Raw genomic sequence first — 16,377 nt, 5'->3', positions numbered from 1 at the left:
ACCCAGAATGACTGAGTGGGTGAAAGTGTTTTGTCAAGTGGGTAGTTGGGGTGACATTTTATTCAGATGCTGTTGAAAGCAGCTGTATGCCTGTAAGAGTTCAGCATGCTGGGATGTTTGGCAATTATCTTCTCTGTGCAATAGGATAGCCTGGCTGTATTTTTTAAAAAGACAGGAGGGACAGATGCTATGGACAGCTTAACTTTCTCTGAAAGAATATTAATGAATGTGGGTGAAGTGTGTTTAAGGAATACAGTGGACTCTGGCCTCTAGGATGCCCAGAAGGGCACCCTTTATCATTTGGCCCCAGATACAAACATTGGTTTTGGTGTCCATGTCCCAGCAGGACTCAGGATGGGGAGACGGCTCTTCAGCTGGCCATCAGAAATCAGCTTCCCCTTGTCGTGGATGCCATATGCACCCGAGGAGCTGACATGTCTGTACCAGATGAGAAGGGGAACCCCCCGCTGTGGCTTGCGCTGGCAGATAATCTGGAGGACATCGCGTCCACTCTGGTGAGACAAGCTCAACTTCAGCTCCGTTTACACCTGGGGATATTTTGTGTCAGAGGTGGGTTTGGGGCCTCCATAGCAATCATAAGGAGCATGAGATCTACCAAGTGACAGATTGGGTCAAGGACAAGCAGTCAAAAGTCATGTTAAAGAAGCTTGCGGTTCAACGTAGCCTTGGCCAACAACTTTTCGTAGGGTGTCTTTATCAAGAAAACTACCAAGAAGCAAGAGAGCCGAGGCATTTCCTCAGGGGTCTGCTCCAGAGGTGGCTTAACTGGCTGTGGGATGTCCTCACTGTCACCACAGTGATAAGTTCTCAAGTCTCAGGTTTGTCCCCCTTATTCAGAAGACAGGCTCCAAAAGTGGAGGTAGCCCCAGAAGCTCGTTTAGTTTTGTGAAGGGCCTGAAATGTGACATAAAGGCATTTTACACCTGTGGATTTTACCCAACTGTTCTTGAGATTACCTGCTGTTTACAGGTGTGTGTTACTGGGGGCTCATGGGTGTGTGTATGCAGGCATTTGTGTGTGTTTTCTGTCCCTTCTAGGACACAGCTCTAGAGGGCACTAATCAAACATATCTTCCTTTTATTTCTCAAACCCCTCCCGCAGAACCTAGTGCAAAAACTTGCACCGAGCAGATTTTAATCAGTGTTTGTAAAACTAATGAATGGTACAGATTAAACTAAATATCAGTTAACTATCAGCTGTATCTCGCCTGAAAACTGGGTCTAATGATGTATGTAGGGCTCACAGATGGTAATAAACGTGTTTACCTTTGCTTGGCAGTGCTTGTGAGTGACCTGTGTTTCCCTGCAGGTCAGACATGGCTGTGACGCCACGTGCTGGGGCCCAGGACCTAGTGGGTGCCTTCAGACACTGCTGCACAGAGCCATTGATGGAAACAACGAGTCCATCGCCTGCTTTCTTATTCGCAGGTCTGAGAGGCCTGAGTATCCCTTCAGATCTTACTCAGCTTATTGCAAACTGGCTCTTTTCTCATTTACTCCAACTATAGTCTTGACCTGCCTGTAGCTAGCTTGACCTTTGTAATGAAGGCTAGAGAGGGTCATTGTTCTGTCAGATGAAGTCAGCCAGGGAGAGGGGCTTACGTGCCCAGATCAAAGAGTCTAAAAGCTAAGCCAGCTTCCTGCTTTGGGAGCCGTATAGGTCCCTGTAGTCACGTCAGACCAGTTCACACAGTGAGACCAGGAGGCTGGGGCGGAGGAGACCGAATGGCCTCTGCAGGACTCCACCGAGTTGCCTGAGTCGTGCCAGCCTCCACGGCCTCAGAGTGCAGGAGGTGTGGGAGGTGAGCTTGTTCAGGAAAGCTTTGGAGCAGTAATTCTCAAACTTTAAATGCATGCAGATCCCCCGGGGGAGTTTTTAAGAGTTCTGATACCCAGGTTGCCCCCAGGAGCAATTGCCAAAGAATCTATGGGAGGGAGGGGATTCCCTGGCAGTCCAGTGGTTAGGACTCTGCGCTTCCAGTGCAGGGGCCCGGGTTCCATCCCTCGTCGGGAACTAAGATCCTGCAAGATACGTGGCCTGGCCAAAAAAAAAAAAGAAAAAATCTATGGGAGCAGGACACACACGCCAGTATTTGAGGCCAGGGACCAAGGACTGCAGTGCCTGGTGGTGGCAGCCTTTCTGTTGGGTTGGATAAGGCTGCTGCTTTACACCTGTTAGCATGCCTTCAGGCTCGGTGGAAGCGTGCCTTCCTTTTGCTTCCCCTTCCTTTCAGTGGCTGCGATGTGAACAGTCCCAGACAACCTGGTGCTAATGGCGAAGGAGAGGAGGAGGCCAGAGATGGGCAGACCCCCTTGCATTTGGCAGCCTCCTGGGGGCTGCCAGGGACGATACAGTGTCTTCTGGAGTTTGGTGCCAATGTAAATGCGCAGGTAAGGAGAGTGTCTCTTTTCCAGGGAGATGGGTGGTAACCCCAGAATCAGGGAAATCTCCTCTTATGGCCAGGGACCTTGCAGAGTCTCTGGTCTCGGGCCTCTGCTTTTCCATGAATGGGCCTAAGGGACGGGCACACGAAGTGACGGTCTCTTGGGTCATGTAGCCTGTCTAGTAGTTTTAATGATTTCAGGTTAAGACTTTTCTTGTCTTTGCCTTTGTCCTTTCTACAAAGTGAGGAAGATTCGTTCAATCAACTTTTCTTTGCCTCCTGTCCACATTAGTTACAGATTTCCATTGAGAATTTGTTCCTGTCCCAAGCTGAGTACTGTGTTTAGGAAAATGTTCCAGTAGCTCAATAGGGCATCCCTGAGTTACGTTCCTTGATGCTTCTCAACGTTCTAGCCTGTAAAGATTTGTGTGCAGTGGACTTCCCTGGCAGTCCAGTAGTTAAGGTTCTTCTAATACAGGGGACGGGTTCGATCCCTGGTTGGGGAACTAAGATCCCACGTGCCGCACGGTGCGGCCAAAACCAGAAAAGATTTATCTGGCCCTGCAGCCACATAAGTAGTGGTTTAACTTAGAAGTGAGGGTGACTGCAGCTTTTTTTTTTTTAAATAAATTTATTTATTTTATTTATTTATATTTGACTGCGTTGGGTCTTCATTGCTGCACGTGGGCTTTCTCTAGTTGCGGCGAGCGGGGGCTACTCTTCGTTGCGGCGTGCGGGCTTCTCGTGGTGGCTTCTCTTGTTGCAGAGCATGGGCTCTAGGTGCGTGGGCTTCAGTAGTTGTGGCACACGGGCTCAGTAGTTGTGGCTCGCGGGCTCTAGAGCACAGGCTCAGTAGTTGTAGCACACGGGCTTAGTTGTTCCGCGGCATGTGGGATCTTCCCGGACCAGGGCTCGAACCTGTGTGCCCTGCATTGGCAGGCGGATTCCCAACCACTTCACCACCAGGAAAGCCCATACCGCAGCTTTTCTAAACCAAACGTGTTTGTGCCCCTGGTCACTGGAGCGTGGAGGTAACGGGGAGTGGCTGTCAGTCATCTCTGTGTTTGGCCTCTTGAAAAGCTGATTTCAAATACAGAGTGGCAGTATTGATTCTCAGAACTGAATTCTGTTTACAGGTTACTCCCCTTCATATTTTTCCTGGGTTTTATCTTTGCTTGGACATTGAAATCTGTGCCTTGTCCCCACAGGATGCAGAAGGAAGAACGCCTGTCCATGTGGCCATCAGCAACCAACACGGCGTCATCATTCAGCTGCTGATTTCCCACCCTGACATCCACCTGAATGTCCGAGACAGGCAGGGCCTGACCCCCTTTGCCTGTGCCATGACCTACAAGAACAACAAGGCGGCCGAGGCCATCCTGAAACGAGAGTCCGGGGCTGCTGAGCAGGTGAGTGACCGGCCCCCAACATTCTCCACGGCGCCCCAAGCACTAAACATGTGCCACCAACTAAACAGAGCTCTTCTAGTTAAAGACATTGTACTCCCCTTTCTTAAAGTTTGGCCATTCAGATGTCCTGTCAGTGCTGGACGGAATGTGCCTGCTCTGCCCTGCATGCCAGCCACCTGCTGGTGCCATGTGTAGAAGGGAGCTGGCGGAGGCTGGGCCCAGTGACAGGGATTCTGTGCTTGTACAACTGAGGGCATTCTTCGCTTTTGCTGGGTGGTTTCCTTGCCCTAGTAACGAATGTCTTAAAAGGGTTAAACGGAACTTGAGCGTTTGGTGTCACGTTGGGTCTTAGAGGAGCTGTCGGCGTCAGCTCAGCGGGCTCAGGTGTCCTTGTTCTGGACGGCGGGCTGCTGACCTGCAGCGTCACACTGGGTGGGAGGGGCCAGAGCAGCTGATGTAAGGCGGGGCTGGGTGGGCTTGTGAGGTCAGTTCTCAGACCCTTGAATCTCCATCCAGCACTTTGTCTGTTTACGCCAAGATTTATGAGTAGCCATTTATGAAGGTAGATTGGAAACTTGGGACCTGAACAAAAGCACTAACGTGGGTGGAGACTTTTGCTTTGTATTTCAGGCTTCCGTACATCCCTTTTCTTCAGCATTTGCCTCAGTGTGACTGATCGAGTAGGTGTTGACCTCACCCTTGCTCACATGGGGTAAAATGGTCATGAATGGAGATAGTCATTTCACATTTCCTCCCCATCTAGCCTGAAACTGGTGCTGTTGATCGAAGTCCTTGGCAGATATGTTGCTGTGTGTGTGTGTGTGTGTGTGTGTGTGTGTGTGTGTGTGTGTGTGTGTGAGAGACGGAATGTGGTGTGTGTGTAGCATGTGTGTCTCCCTCAATTCCTCCTGAGCCCTCACATTGATATGGCAGCTCTGGTAGCTGTAGTGTCCTGTGTGGTTTGATGTGAGTGAGCTTTTGTCTGCTTTACATCAATGGTGCCAAGTTTATGACATACTGTTGGCGGCCTCCCCCAACATGTATTATTATCCTGTAGCTCAGTGAAGGAGGAGACTTTCTGGAAATTTCTGAAGGTTTGTTTGGCTGCTCAAGGGTCAGGCTGGCATTGCAGCTGTGGTTTTTAGAATGCTGCATGCTTATTTTAGCCAAAGCAGGAAACCCCCAAAGCCAATGTCCACCATTGCCTTTCCCCATGCATCCCGGTATTCTAGTGCTTTCCTTTCCCTGTCCTTCAGGTTGTCTCTTTCTTGGCCTTTCAAGTCCACTCCTGCTGCAGGAGGATGCCGGGGCAGCTTGGGTTAGCTCCGTTTTTCTGAGCACGCACATGTGGTCACACGCATAAATACGCGGTGTGGGTCTATGGTGGGGCGTGGGGTGTAGGGCGACATTTAGTGTTGGTTCTTGGGAGGGAGCTTCTGGAACTGGAGGACTACACCGTGGCCTCTCCAGTGGTCAGTGCAGCTCGCAGGTGGTCAGGAGGCCCTCTTGCGGGGGGAGCCCACTAATATTTTGGCTCCCACTCGTTGCCTCAGGTGGATAACAAGGGCCGGAACTTCCTGCACGTGGCGGTCCAGAACTCCGATATCGAAAGCGTGCTGTTCCTGATCAGTGTCCAGGCTCACGTGAATTCCAGAGTCCAGGATGCTTCCAAGTTGACCCCTTTGCACCTTGCTGTCCAAGCGGGCTCAGAGATTATTGTCCGCAATCTGGTAAGTGTCGCTGAGACATTATCGCGTGAAACGTGTGGACAAAGCATGTTGTAGAGTGTGTGCGGACTCTCTCATCACAGGTGTTTTGCCAGGTATTGTGAAAGGCCAGCAGGAATTTGGGGAGGTAGCCGGTACACTAAGGAAAGCAGGTGTGTCCGTGGGCAGCGTGTCCTGACTGCCCGGTGGGCAGGCAGATGCTGGAGTGAGGCCGCGAGGGAAGGCGGCGTGTGGGTGGCGGCAGCAGGGTGGGAGCATCAAGGGGAGGGAGGTCACTTCTGTCGTCTGCCTGCTCTGTGTCAGGCGCTCAGCTGGTGCTTTCCAGAGAGCGCGCGCGCTCTCCCTCCCCCTCCCCCTCCCTCCTCCCCCCCCACTCTTTTTTTTTCATGAGTTTTTTTTTTTTTTTTTTTAAGAAATTCACGTTCTTTTATTTATTTATTTATGACTGTGTTGAGTCTTCGTTTCTGTGCGAGGGCTTTCTCTAGTTGCGGCAAGTGGGGACCACTCTTCATCGCGGTGCGCGGGCCTCTCACCATCGCGGCCTCTCTTGTTGCGGAGCACAGGCTCCAGACGCGCAGGCTCAGTAATTGTGGCTCACGGGCCCAGTTGCTCCGTGGCATGTGGGATCTTCCCAGACCAGGGCTCGAACCCGTGTCCCCTGCATTGGCAGGCAGATTCTCAACCACTGCGCCACCAGGGAAGCCCTTCATGAGTTTTTATATCTTTTTTTGAGGTATAGTTGACAAACAACATTAAGTTAGCTTCAGGTATACAACATTGATTGGGTATTTGTATATTTTGCAAAATGATCACCACGAGTCTCGTTAACATCTGTCACCATATGTAGTTACAGCAAATTTTTTTCCTATGATGAGGATTTTTAAATTTACTCTCTTAGCAACTCTCAAATATACACTACAGTTTATTCCCTGTAGTCACCACGCTGTGCATCACACCCCCATGACTTACTTATTTTGTAGCTGGAAGTTTGTGCCTTTTGACCACCTTCACCCATTTTGCCCAGACCTCACCCCTGCCTCTGGCAACCACTAGTCTATTCTCTGAATCTGTGAGCTTGGGTTTTGTTTTTTTTTTTTTTTTTAATTATTTATTTATTTATTTTTGGCTGTGTTGGGTCTTCGTTTCTGTGGGAGGGCTTCTCTCCAGTTGCGGCAAGCGGGGGCCACTCCTCATCGCGGTGCGCGGGCCTCTCACTATCGCGGCCTCTCCTGTTGCGGACCACAGGCTCCAGACGCGCAGGCTCAGCAGTTGTGGCTCACGGACCCAGTTGCTCCGCGGCATGTGGGATCCTCCCAGACCAGGGCTCGAACCCGTGTCCTCTGCATTGGCAGGCGGATTCTCAACCACTGCGCCACCAGGGAAGCCCCCTTGGGGGTTTTTTGTTGTCTGTTTTATAAACTCCATGTGTGAGGTCATACATACGGTATTTGTCTTTCTCTTTCTGACTTATTTCACTTAGCATAATGCCCTCAAGGTCCAGCCATGTTGCTGCAAAAGATTCCATTCCTTTTTACGGCTGAATAGTATTTATTGTATATACATAACACAGCTCTTTATCCATCCCTGCGTCACAGATACTTAGGTTGCTTCCATATCTTGGCTGCTGAAAATAATGCTGCAAGTAAACATGGGTGCATATATCTTTTTGAATTAGTGGGGGGTTTTTTGGGAAAAATACCCAGAAGTGGAGTTATTAGATCATATGATAGATCTATTTTGAATTTTTTGAGGAACCTTCATACTTTTTTCCTTAGTGGCTGCACCAATTTACACTCCCACCAACAATGCATGAGGCTTCCCTTTGCTCCACGTCCTTGCCAACACTTGTTACTGATAATAACCATTCTAACAGGTGTGAGGTGATATTTCATGGGCTTTTTTAAAATGTTTATTTATTTATTTATTTGTTTATTTTGGCTGCGTCGGGTCTTAGTTGCGGCATGTGGGATCTTCCTTGTGGCATGTGGGATCTTCCTTGTGGCATGTGGGATCTTTTTTTTTTTTTTCGGTTGCAGCATGTGTACTTCTTAGTTGCAACATGCATGCGGGATCTAGTTCCCAGACCAGGGATCGAACCTGGCCCCCTGCATTGGGAGCTCGGAGTCTTACCCACTGGACCACCAGGGAAGTCTCTCTTATTGTGGTTTTGATTTACATTTCCCTGATGATTAGTAATGTTGAGCATCTTTTCATGTACCTGTTGGCCATCTGTATGTCTTCTGTGGAAAAATATGTATTCAGATCCTTTGCCCATTTTTAATTGGATTGTTTTTCCTTTGCTGTGCAGAAGCTTTTTAGTTTGTAGTCCCAGTTTTTTATTTTTGCTTTTGTTGCATTTGCTTTTGGTGTCAGATCTAAAAAACTATCACCAGTACTGATGTCAGGGAGGTTACTGCATCTTACTTCTCAAAACTACTCAGAGGGATGTAGGAAATGTTTTACATTTTACAAAGGAGAAAATTTAATCTCAAAGAATTTTCTTCCCTCAAGAATATCAGTGGACTTCCCCGGTGGCACAGTGGTCAAGAATCTGCCTGCCATTGCAGGGGACATGGGTTCGATCCCTGGTCCGGGAAGATCCGACATGCTGCAGAGCAACTAAGCCCGTGTGGCACAACTACTGAGCCTGTGCTCTAGAGCCCGCGAGCCACAACTACTGAAGCCTGCCTGCTACAATTACTGAAGCCTGTGCACCTAGAGCCCGTGCTCCGCAACAAGAGAAGCCACTGCAATGAGAAGCCCCCACTTGCCGCAACTAGAGAAAGCCCACATGCAGCAATGAATGAATGAATGAATGAATGAATGAATAGATAGATAAATAAATAAATAAGAAAGAAAGAAGGGAGGGAGGAAGAAGGGAAGGAGGGAGGAAAGAAAGAAGGAAGGAAGGAGGAAGGGAAGGAGGGAGGGAGGGAGGAAGGACCAAAGGAAGGAAGGAAGGGAGGGAGGGAGGAAGGAAGGAAGGAAAATCAACTAGTTAGTAGTATAGCTGGGATTTTGGCCATTTCTGTTTGACCCCAAAGCCTGTCTTTTCCAGGACAACTTAATGCCACCCAGGCAGGGGAAGGGTCTGAGCAAAGATGTGGAGACTGGGAAGTGCATGTGGTGTTTCAAGTGGCAAAGTTTGGTTGAAATTTGAGCAGAGAGTAGAAGGAGATGTGGCTGGTGAGGCAGGTAGAAACCAGGTCATGGGGTCTCATATCTCAAACCAAGAACTATGAGCAGCCTTTATCCTTTCAGTAGTAGAGTGTTTGAGCTGAGAGCATGGTCCAGAGCCAAGACCAGGGCTCCACGTCACCTGGCTGGCTTACAACGCCGGCACTTGCTGGTGCCTCCCATCGGAACTGACCACTGGAGCACTTGACCAGCCCTGCCATTTTGGTGCCCTGCCATTTTTGTTTTTGAAGAATTCTTTTTAGGAAAATCCTTATGACTTGACATGTGTTGGAGCTGAGAGAGCATCTGCCTTGGGGGTGGGGTGTGAGGGTGTGGGGGCAGTGTCGGCCGAGAAGAGGCCTAGGGGAGGCAGCCGCAGGGAAGGATGGAGTGGAGAGTGATGAGGAGGTGGGCCTGACGGGCGCCAGGCGCAGGCTGGATGTGGGGGGCAGCGAAGGAGGCAGAGGTGAAGAGGGAGGTGCGCCCCGTGTGTGTCAGTCTGCCTGCCACGCTGGGAACCTAGGCGTTTTGAGGGTCATGGCCCCTTCCTCAAGGTTGTGCCTCTGTCTCACTAAGGCTTGATCTTGCAGGTGATCAGAGTCCCTAGAAACAGCTGATCTTCCAAACAATGGCCACGTAGTCCTCTGTCTATGAATCGGTATAGCTTAATGTGGGAACCTGTTCACACTGAAACAGTGCCTTTCTCCAAACCTCTCCCCCTGCTCTCAGTGAACCAGCCTTGGGGTTAGCGATGACCCTAGCACAGCACTCACGGCCACGAATACCCCTCTATGACATGTCCTATTTGGACCTATGAGTGATTTGACCAGGCACCCAGAGGTCTGGGGGGCTGGGACTTGGAAGTCAGGGTCAGAACCAGAGAAGCTGATCACTGCCTAGATTTTCCCAGAGGCCGAGTGCCTGCACACACAGACAAAGGAACCAAGGGTGGCCGCAGACCTCAGGAGAGGCAAATTGGGCTTTGACTGCAAAGTAGAGATTCTGTTCTGTTAACAGCAGCTGTCTTTGAAACTTTGTTAGAAAGTCGATGATGAATGAACTTCAGATACTAAATGAATATGTAAGACACTATTTAAAGGACCTTCCTGCCTTTGATTCTGTAATTCTTTGCGTTGCTTTCTTTCTTTTAAAAAAAATAATTTAAAAAAGGACATTTTTATTGTGGATAAACTTGAAGCATGTAAGGATATAAAGCAGTTAGTAACTCCCTTTCACTCCTGACTCTGCCCTGAGTTTGGCATGTATGCTTTTAAACACCTTCACAGTTTGTGTATGTTTGTGTGTGTGTCTATACATTTCTCTGTCTCTGTCTCACCAAATGGAATCACACTATCTTCCTGTCTTCTAACGTGCCTTTTTCAATTTAAATTTTATTTTTTTCTTTTTCTTTTTTCTTTTTTTGATGGGTAAGCAGTGGATATACTTAGGGAGAAGCACACTCCCCAGAGTGGGGGCTGTCTCAGAAGGCGGGAGGCCTAACTTGCCTTTTTTTTAAACTTACTATAGCATAGATATCCCTTCATGTTAAACCATACATTTTTAACATCTTAGTGGCTACCAGTTCTATTGTTTGTATATATTATAATTCCTGTAACTAAATCTTTTCTGCAGTCTGGTTTTACTGTTACACGCAGTGGACATCCTTATATAGTGCACTGCAGTCCTGTGTAGTTTTATATACTGAAGTCTTAGAATTTCTGTGTCCTAGGGAATGGCTTTTTAAACATTTTGATAACTGCCAGTTTGCCCTTGGGATAGGTTTTGCTGGCCTGTGCCTCACCAGGAGTTTGCACCCAGCTTTGCCAGCAGGGCAGACTCTGTGGATGCCAGAAGATAGGCAGGCTTGGTCCCTTACACAGGACCTTGGTTGGTTGTGGTAGAACGGCTGCTCATGTAATCAACTTCAACAGCTTCTTGCAGGAGCCAATGTGAATGAATTAACCAAGCACCGCCAGACCGCCCTCCATCTTGCTGCCCAGCAGGACCTGCCCACCATTTGCTCAGTCCTCTTGGAGAATGGAGTGGACTTTGCTGCTGTGGATGAGAACGGAAATAATGGTAACTTCCAGTCCTTGCCCGTGTGCAGTGCTGAGCACCTCGAGCAGTCCCTCCCTTCTGGGGTTGGAGGGGCACTGCCCCCCCGGGTCTGCTCCCCATCCTGGAGGCTGGCTCTTACAGGGGCAGGGCTGTGCCAGGAAATGCTCTCGGCCGGGCATGCACCCTGCTCCTGACCAGGGCCTGAGCAGCCTCCTGACGTGAGTGGTAACCCTAGAAGCCTAAATGGCTTCTTGTGAAACCACTGAGTCTCATCTCTGGATAACGGCAGAGGCAGAAAGTGAATCTTAGGAGGTTGCGTTTAGGACTCATTCTTGGGGGTGGTGAAGCGTGGAAAGGACGGTTCTGTGAGCGGACGGTGGCTGCTCTGGCCGAGTCCCATTTAGAGGGAGGCTCGTGAGGGTGAGGAAGAGCCGAGATCTTCTCTCCGTGCTTCTGGGCTCGCGCTGTAAGAGGGTCTCCTCCCCAGCTCTTCATCTCGCTGTCATGCATGGCCGGCTGAACAACATCCGGGTCCTCCTGACAGAGTGCACCGTGGACGCTGAAGCCTTTAATCTGAGGTGAGTGTGTGGGGTTCAGAGCAGAGGCCCGAGCTCCGCGTCCCCTGGCCTGCCCCTCCGAGCTGGTGGTCTCGGGCCCCTTGTATTAGCCCCAGGGGCATGCTGCAGAACTGTCCACTAGGGCACTTGACCAGCCTTTAGTACCCCGGAAGTTTTCTTTCTGAAAATACTTTTTAGGAAAATTTTTTGGTTTTTTTAATAAATTTATTTATTTATTTATTTATTTACTTTGGCTGTGTTGGGTCTTAAGTTTCTGTGCGAGGGCTTTCTCCAGTTGTGGCGAGCGGGGGCCACTCTTCATCGCGGTGCGCGGGCCTCTCACTGTCGCGGCCTCTCCCGTTGCGGAGCACAGGCTCCAGACGCGCAGGCTCAGTAGTTGTGGCTCACAGGCTTAGTTGCTCCACAGCATGTGGGATCTTCCCGGACCAGGGCTCAAACCCGTGTCCCCTGCATTGGCTGGCGGATTCTTAACCACTGCGCCACCAGGGAAGCCCAGGAAAACTTTTATGATTATTGTGTCCTTTAGATTTATGCAGCATCACAGAGTTCTGAAAATCCCATTTCTCTTGTGCATGATGGCTGTGGCAGATATATCCCTAGCTTTTCCAACTTGTTTTATCAGAGGCCAGTCGCCACTGCACATTTTGGGACAATATGGCAAGGAGAACGCGGCAGCCATCTTTGATCTCTTCTTAGAGTGCATGCCTGAGTATCCTCTGGATAAACCAGATGCAGAAGGAAACACAGGTATGTAATAAGGTTTTTGTCTGTCCTGTCTCACTGGTGTTCCTTGCTTCCTAGAAAAACAACAGCCCATGCCGAAACACAAGGCACCCATGCCGTTACTTAAGGACATTCAGCCCAGTGGGCTGAGCTCTGTGAGAACCTGTCACAGATTCCTGACTTGGAATTTGGCAGTGTCTGATTTTAGGCACAGGCACATCTGAAGTGGGTCTAGTGCTCCAAAGCCATATCCATGTCCAGACAGGCCTGCCCACCTGTTTTTATTGCCCTCATCTACCTCGTATCCAGTCAACTAGATCCCTACCCAAGCTTCCAAATCCCAAGAGAGAGAGGAAATATAGCCACCTCACAGGTGCTTCAGAAGGAGGAAATGTGCTACAGTGCGTATTTATGTGCTTTGAAAAAGTGGCACGTTACATACAGATGAGGGCTGATGTCTAATTGAGGGGTTTAATAAACAGGCCTCTGTCATGGTAGTGCTCTAGCCACCCACAATCACTATGTTAATTTGTGTAGCTTTCATAGTGTTTTTGATGGACTTTTGCATTCGTTTTCTTGTTGAATACTCGCAACAACCTTATAAGGTAAGCAGTACGTATAGTGTGTCCCCATTTTTCAAGTGAGGAAACAAAGATGAAACCCAAATCTCTTTCTTCCCAGCCCAGGGCTCTCTGAGCTCTTTGCTGCTGCTGTATTCCCATTCATTTGCCATCATGCCAGACAGAACCTCGTGGCCTTTGGCAGCAATGCAGTCACCAAAGGGTGTCCCAAACCTTAGCATGGGACCAAATATTTTGTCATCAGTTCTTGGCCTTGGGAAGAGTTCTTGGCCTTGATTCATGAACATGTTTTTTAAGCCAGCAGTGGTGAGCCTGAGCTTCAGAGGACAGAGGAGTCAGCCCTGGGAGTGAGCTGCTGGACCCAGAGCCTACTCCAGTGAGCACCATTGCCCAGGAGCAGGTGAACAGGCAGGCGGGCAGGTGCTTCATGCCAAGTAGGTGGGGCCAGCAGGATGGCCTGGCCAGAGCCCGGGTGCCCACCAGGCCTGCACCTGCACAGGAGAGAGGCTCCATGGGGTAGAAGAACTTTCTGGAGCAGGTCTACTGCACTAATGTATTGTTTTCTCCATGTGTACACACCTCACGAGTCTTTAGAATTAGTTACATTGTGTGAAGAGAGCTTTGTCCCCCCCCCCCAGTGTTTTACGCCGGAGGAAGGCAGCTGAAACAACGGTATATCTTCCCTTCAGCGTGTGACCCCTCCTCAGTTCTCTTGCGGCCAAAGCTCTGAATGGGCAGGAGTGTGTCTCTGGAGCTGGAGCTGCTCTGGACCCCCTGGCTCGTGGCCGGGTCCTTGGCTGCAAGATGCTGCAGATCCGCTGCGGAGCTGCCACGAGAGCCCCGGGGCCCTTGTGTGTCAGTGGGGACTTTGCCATCACATGTCCTGCCCTCGGCTGTGGGAAGTAGCCCTGCCCGTGGTTTTGTTTCCCAGTGCTGCTCCTGGCGTACATGAAAGGGAATGCCAACTTGTGCCGTGCCGTCGTCCGCTCGGGTGCTCGCCTGGGGGTGAACAACAACCAAGGGGTCAACATCTTCAACTACCAGGTTGCCACCAAGCAGCTGCTGTTTAGACTCTTAGGTGAGTGGCCCACTTTCTGCTCTTTCAGTGCAAGCGCAGTGACAGCATTGATTATCTGGACGTACTGGTGACCTTGAAATCTCATAATGACTTGCTTCATGATCTGAACCAGCAGTTTTCCAGGCACCGTATGGTTTAGGACTTTGTGAATGCCATGAAGGGCCTTTGAGCAGGGGTGGGAGGGTCACTTTTGGCAGTTTGTTTACCGGGTGTCCCGCTTTGGGGCTCCCGTCAGTTTCCCACGTCCCTGGATCCTACCAGCAATCTATCAGCTCCAGGCATTCCCCCTTCCCACAGCTCCTGACTGCGTGTGTGCACACCCTTTGTCCTTCAGCCGATGCCGGTTCTCTGCATCCTTCAGAATTGCCATCTGGTTCAGCCCCACTGACTCTTCCTCCTCTGTGTTCCTTTTGTGGCGAGGAGAGCGTCACGCTTGATGATGTCATATTGCAAGTCTTTACTTGTCCCCATTGAGGTGGCGGAAAGACTCAGAATGCCTCAAGTGCCACTGTGCTGTCATCACCCACAGTGCAGATGGAACGGGGTTCTTAGCCCCATGGTACGTGCAGAGAAACGAGCTCGGACATACTTGGTAGCTGTGCGATCTTGACGTAGGTGACTTGCCCAAGGTCACAGAGCTGGTTTGTAGCAGAGCAGCGCCGAAGCACGGTGTTTCTGTATCTAGTCTACTATCTGCCGTGCTCTTGGTCGACCTTTTAGGAGCTCAGATCAGGAGCCCACACCATCTGCAGTGCTGGCATGTGGAAGGTGCTTGGTGACGATTGATTCCTGCCCGTGAGCTCAGTCTCCTTCTGTGCACGGAGCGCTCAAAGCAGTGCCGGCGTGCGGTTAGAGAAATACTAGCGGCTGCTGCTGTCACCTACACTGGTAACTTGCAAGCTAAATGCCCCACAGCTTCCACAGACGCGAAACTGAGCTCCTCTGCTGCTCTGCTTCTCTCTGATGTCTCTTCCCTGCCAGTGGTCCCACCTCAGACTCAGTCACTCTGTCCAGAAACCTGGGAATCACCTTCGTCTCCTTCCTGCTCCCTGCCTCCCTCTCACCCCCGACTTCTGTTTAGTCACCAGACCTGACGGATTCTGCCCCCTTCATTTCTCCTGTCTGGTCCCTCCATCCCTGTTCCCCTTCCCATTGGGCCCCTGCCAGTCTTTCCAGCTGTTGGTCTGCCCTCTCCCTGCCATACCAGCCCTGACTGCATGTGTTTCCCCCACAGACACTGTGCTGTTTCACTGCCTTAAGACCGTTTCCTTCTACCCCAGTCTGCCTGGCAAGCGCTGGTTCTCCATATTTTCCTGTGTGACATTTTCCCTGACCCAATTAGAATATAGACAGCCCTCGGTCAGTTCCCGACCACCACAATAAAGTGAATATTGCAATAAACTAAGTCACACAAATTTTTTTGGTTTCCCAATGCATATAAAAGTTCTATTTACATTGTACTGTAGTCTATTGCATACGCAATAGCACTGTCTAAAAAACAATGTATATACCTCAATTGAAAACTACTTTATTGTTAAAAAAATGCCAAAACAATTAAAATAGTAAAATCAAAGGTCACTGATCACAGATCATCATAACAAATATAATAATAACGAAAAAGTTTGACATTTTTGAGAATTACCAAAGTGTGACAGAGGCATGAAGAAAATGCTGTTGGAAAAATGGCACCGCTAGACTTGCTCAATGCAGGGTTGCCACAAACCTTCAATTTGTAAAAAGCACGATATCTACGAAGCGCAATAAAAGGAAGCGTGCCTATATGTTGCTTTCTTATCCTTCATGTCCCTCTGCGACGTGTTGCTTTATTTACTGGGCCATTTCCCTGCTACTTCTGAGCCCCGGGTCTGACTGGGCACAGTCGGTATCTGACAGGAACTAGTCTTGTGCTGTGTTGCAGATATGCTGTCCAAGGAGCCTCCGTGGTGTGACGGCTCCAACTGCTATGAGTGCACTGCCAAGTTTGGAGTCACAACTCGCAAACATCACTGGTAAGACCGTCCCCGCCCACCCCCCACCAATCACTTGCCAGAGGAATAAGGGGATTTCTGCTATACCATTGCTGCTGCCTTGTCCCGTGATAAACCATGAACTTGCCAGGGCCCTGTACTCTCCTGGGCAAAACTTGACCACATGGAGCAATGAGGTGACGGGACCCTGCACACTTCTAGTGATATACAGAGGCCAGCGGGCACTCAGACTGGTGGCTTTCCTGCTGAATGCTGGGGTTCACAGTGCTAGGTGGCCTGTCAGGCCTCCTGTCATCTCAGCCAGGCTTCCTGCTTGCAGTGAAGCTGAGTTGATCGCTGCGCTCCCAGGATGTGTGCTTCCCAGCCTGAGCGCAGGCCACTCTCCTGAGAACTGCGGAGCTGTTCCCATTACAGTGAGACTCTCCTTTGGCTCTTGCTGAGCCTTTCTTGAGCTTTAAAGAAAGAGGCTTCTCCAGGATCACTTTAACTTAATTATTGGCTAGAATTTTGTTTTCATGGACTATAAATTATACATGCGTTGGTATGATTTGGCTGACGAGGGGCAGAGCTGACCTCAGAGTGCCAGGTGTGGGCTTGCTCGTCCGATGGGGCACTGCCGTGCTGTGCTCGCGTGCCGGGCGGCAGTCTGCTCTC

General features: G+C 50.0%; 1 protein-coding gene across 2 annotated transcripts in view; it reads left to right on the top strand.

Moving 5' to 3' along the window:
- The window catches only part of ANKFY1 (ankyrin repeat and FYVE domain containing 1), a 76,031-nt gene that overhangs the window by 55,471 nt on the left and 4,183 nt on the right, over positions 1–16,377 (top strand). Inside the window, exons 15-24 of one of the 2 annotated variants that reach the window (XM_036836315.1) lie at positions 347–515; positions 1,330–1,448; positions 2,255–2,411; positions 3,613–3,813; positions 5,367–5,543; positions 10,649–10,796; positions 11,263–11,353; positions 11,976–12,100; positions 13,589–13,735; positions 15,654–15,744. In XM_036836315.1, the coding sequence (XP_036692210.1) occupies positions 347–515; positions 1,330–1,448; positions 2,255–2,411; positions 3,613–3,813; positions 5,367–5,543; positions 10,649–10,796; positions 11,263–11,353; positions 11,976–12,100; positions 13,589–13,735; positions 15,654–15,744 (1,425 nt within the window). Of the gene's footprint in view, positions 1–346; positions 516–1,329; positions 1,449–2,254; positions 2,412–3,612; positions 3,814–5,366; positions 5,544–10,648; positions 10,797–11,262; positions 11,354–11,975; positions 12,101–13,588; positions 13,736–15,635; positions 15,745–16,377 lie in introns of both variants that reach the window. The other variant, XM_036836314.1, reaches the window with a different exon arrangement.

This window comes from Balaenoptera musculus, chromosome 20 (assembly GCF_009873245.2).
Source record: "Balaenoptera musculus isolate JJ_BM4_2016_0621 chromosome 20, mBalMus1.pri.v3, whole genome shotgun sequence".
Taxonomy (NCBI): domain Eukaryota; kingdom Metazoa; phylum Chordata; class Mammalia; order Artiodactyla; family Balaenopteridae; genus Balaenoptera; species Balaenoptera musculus.
This window is presented reverse-complemented; position numbering and strand designations above follow the sequence as displayed.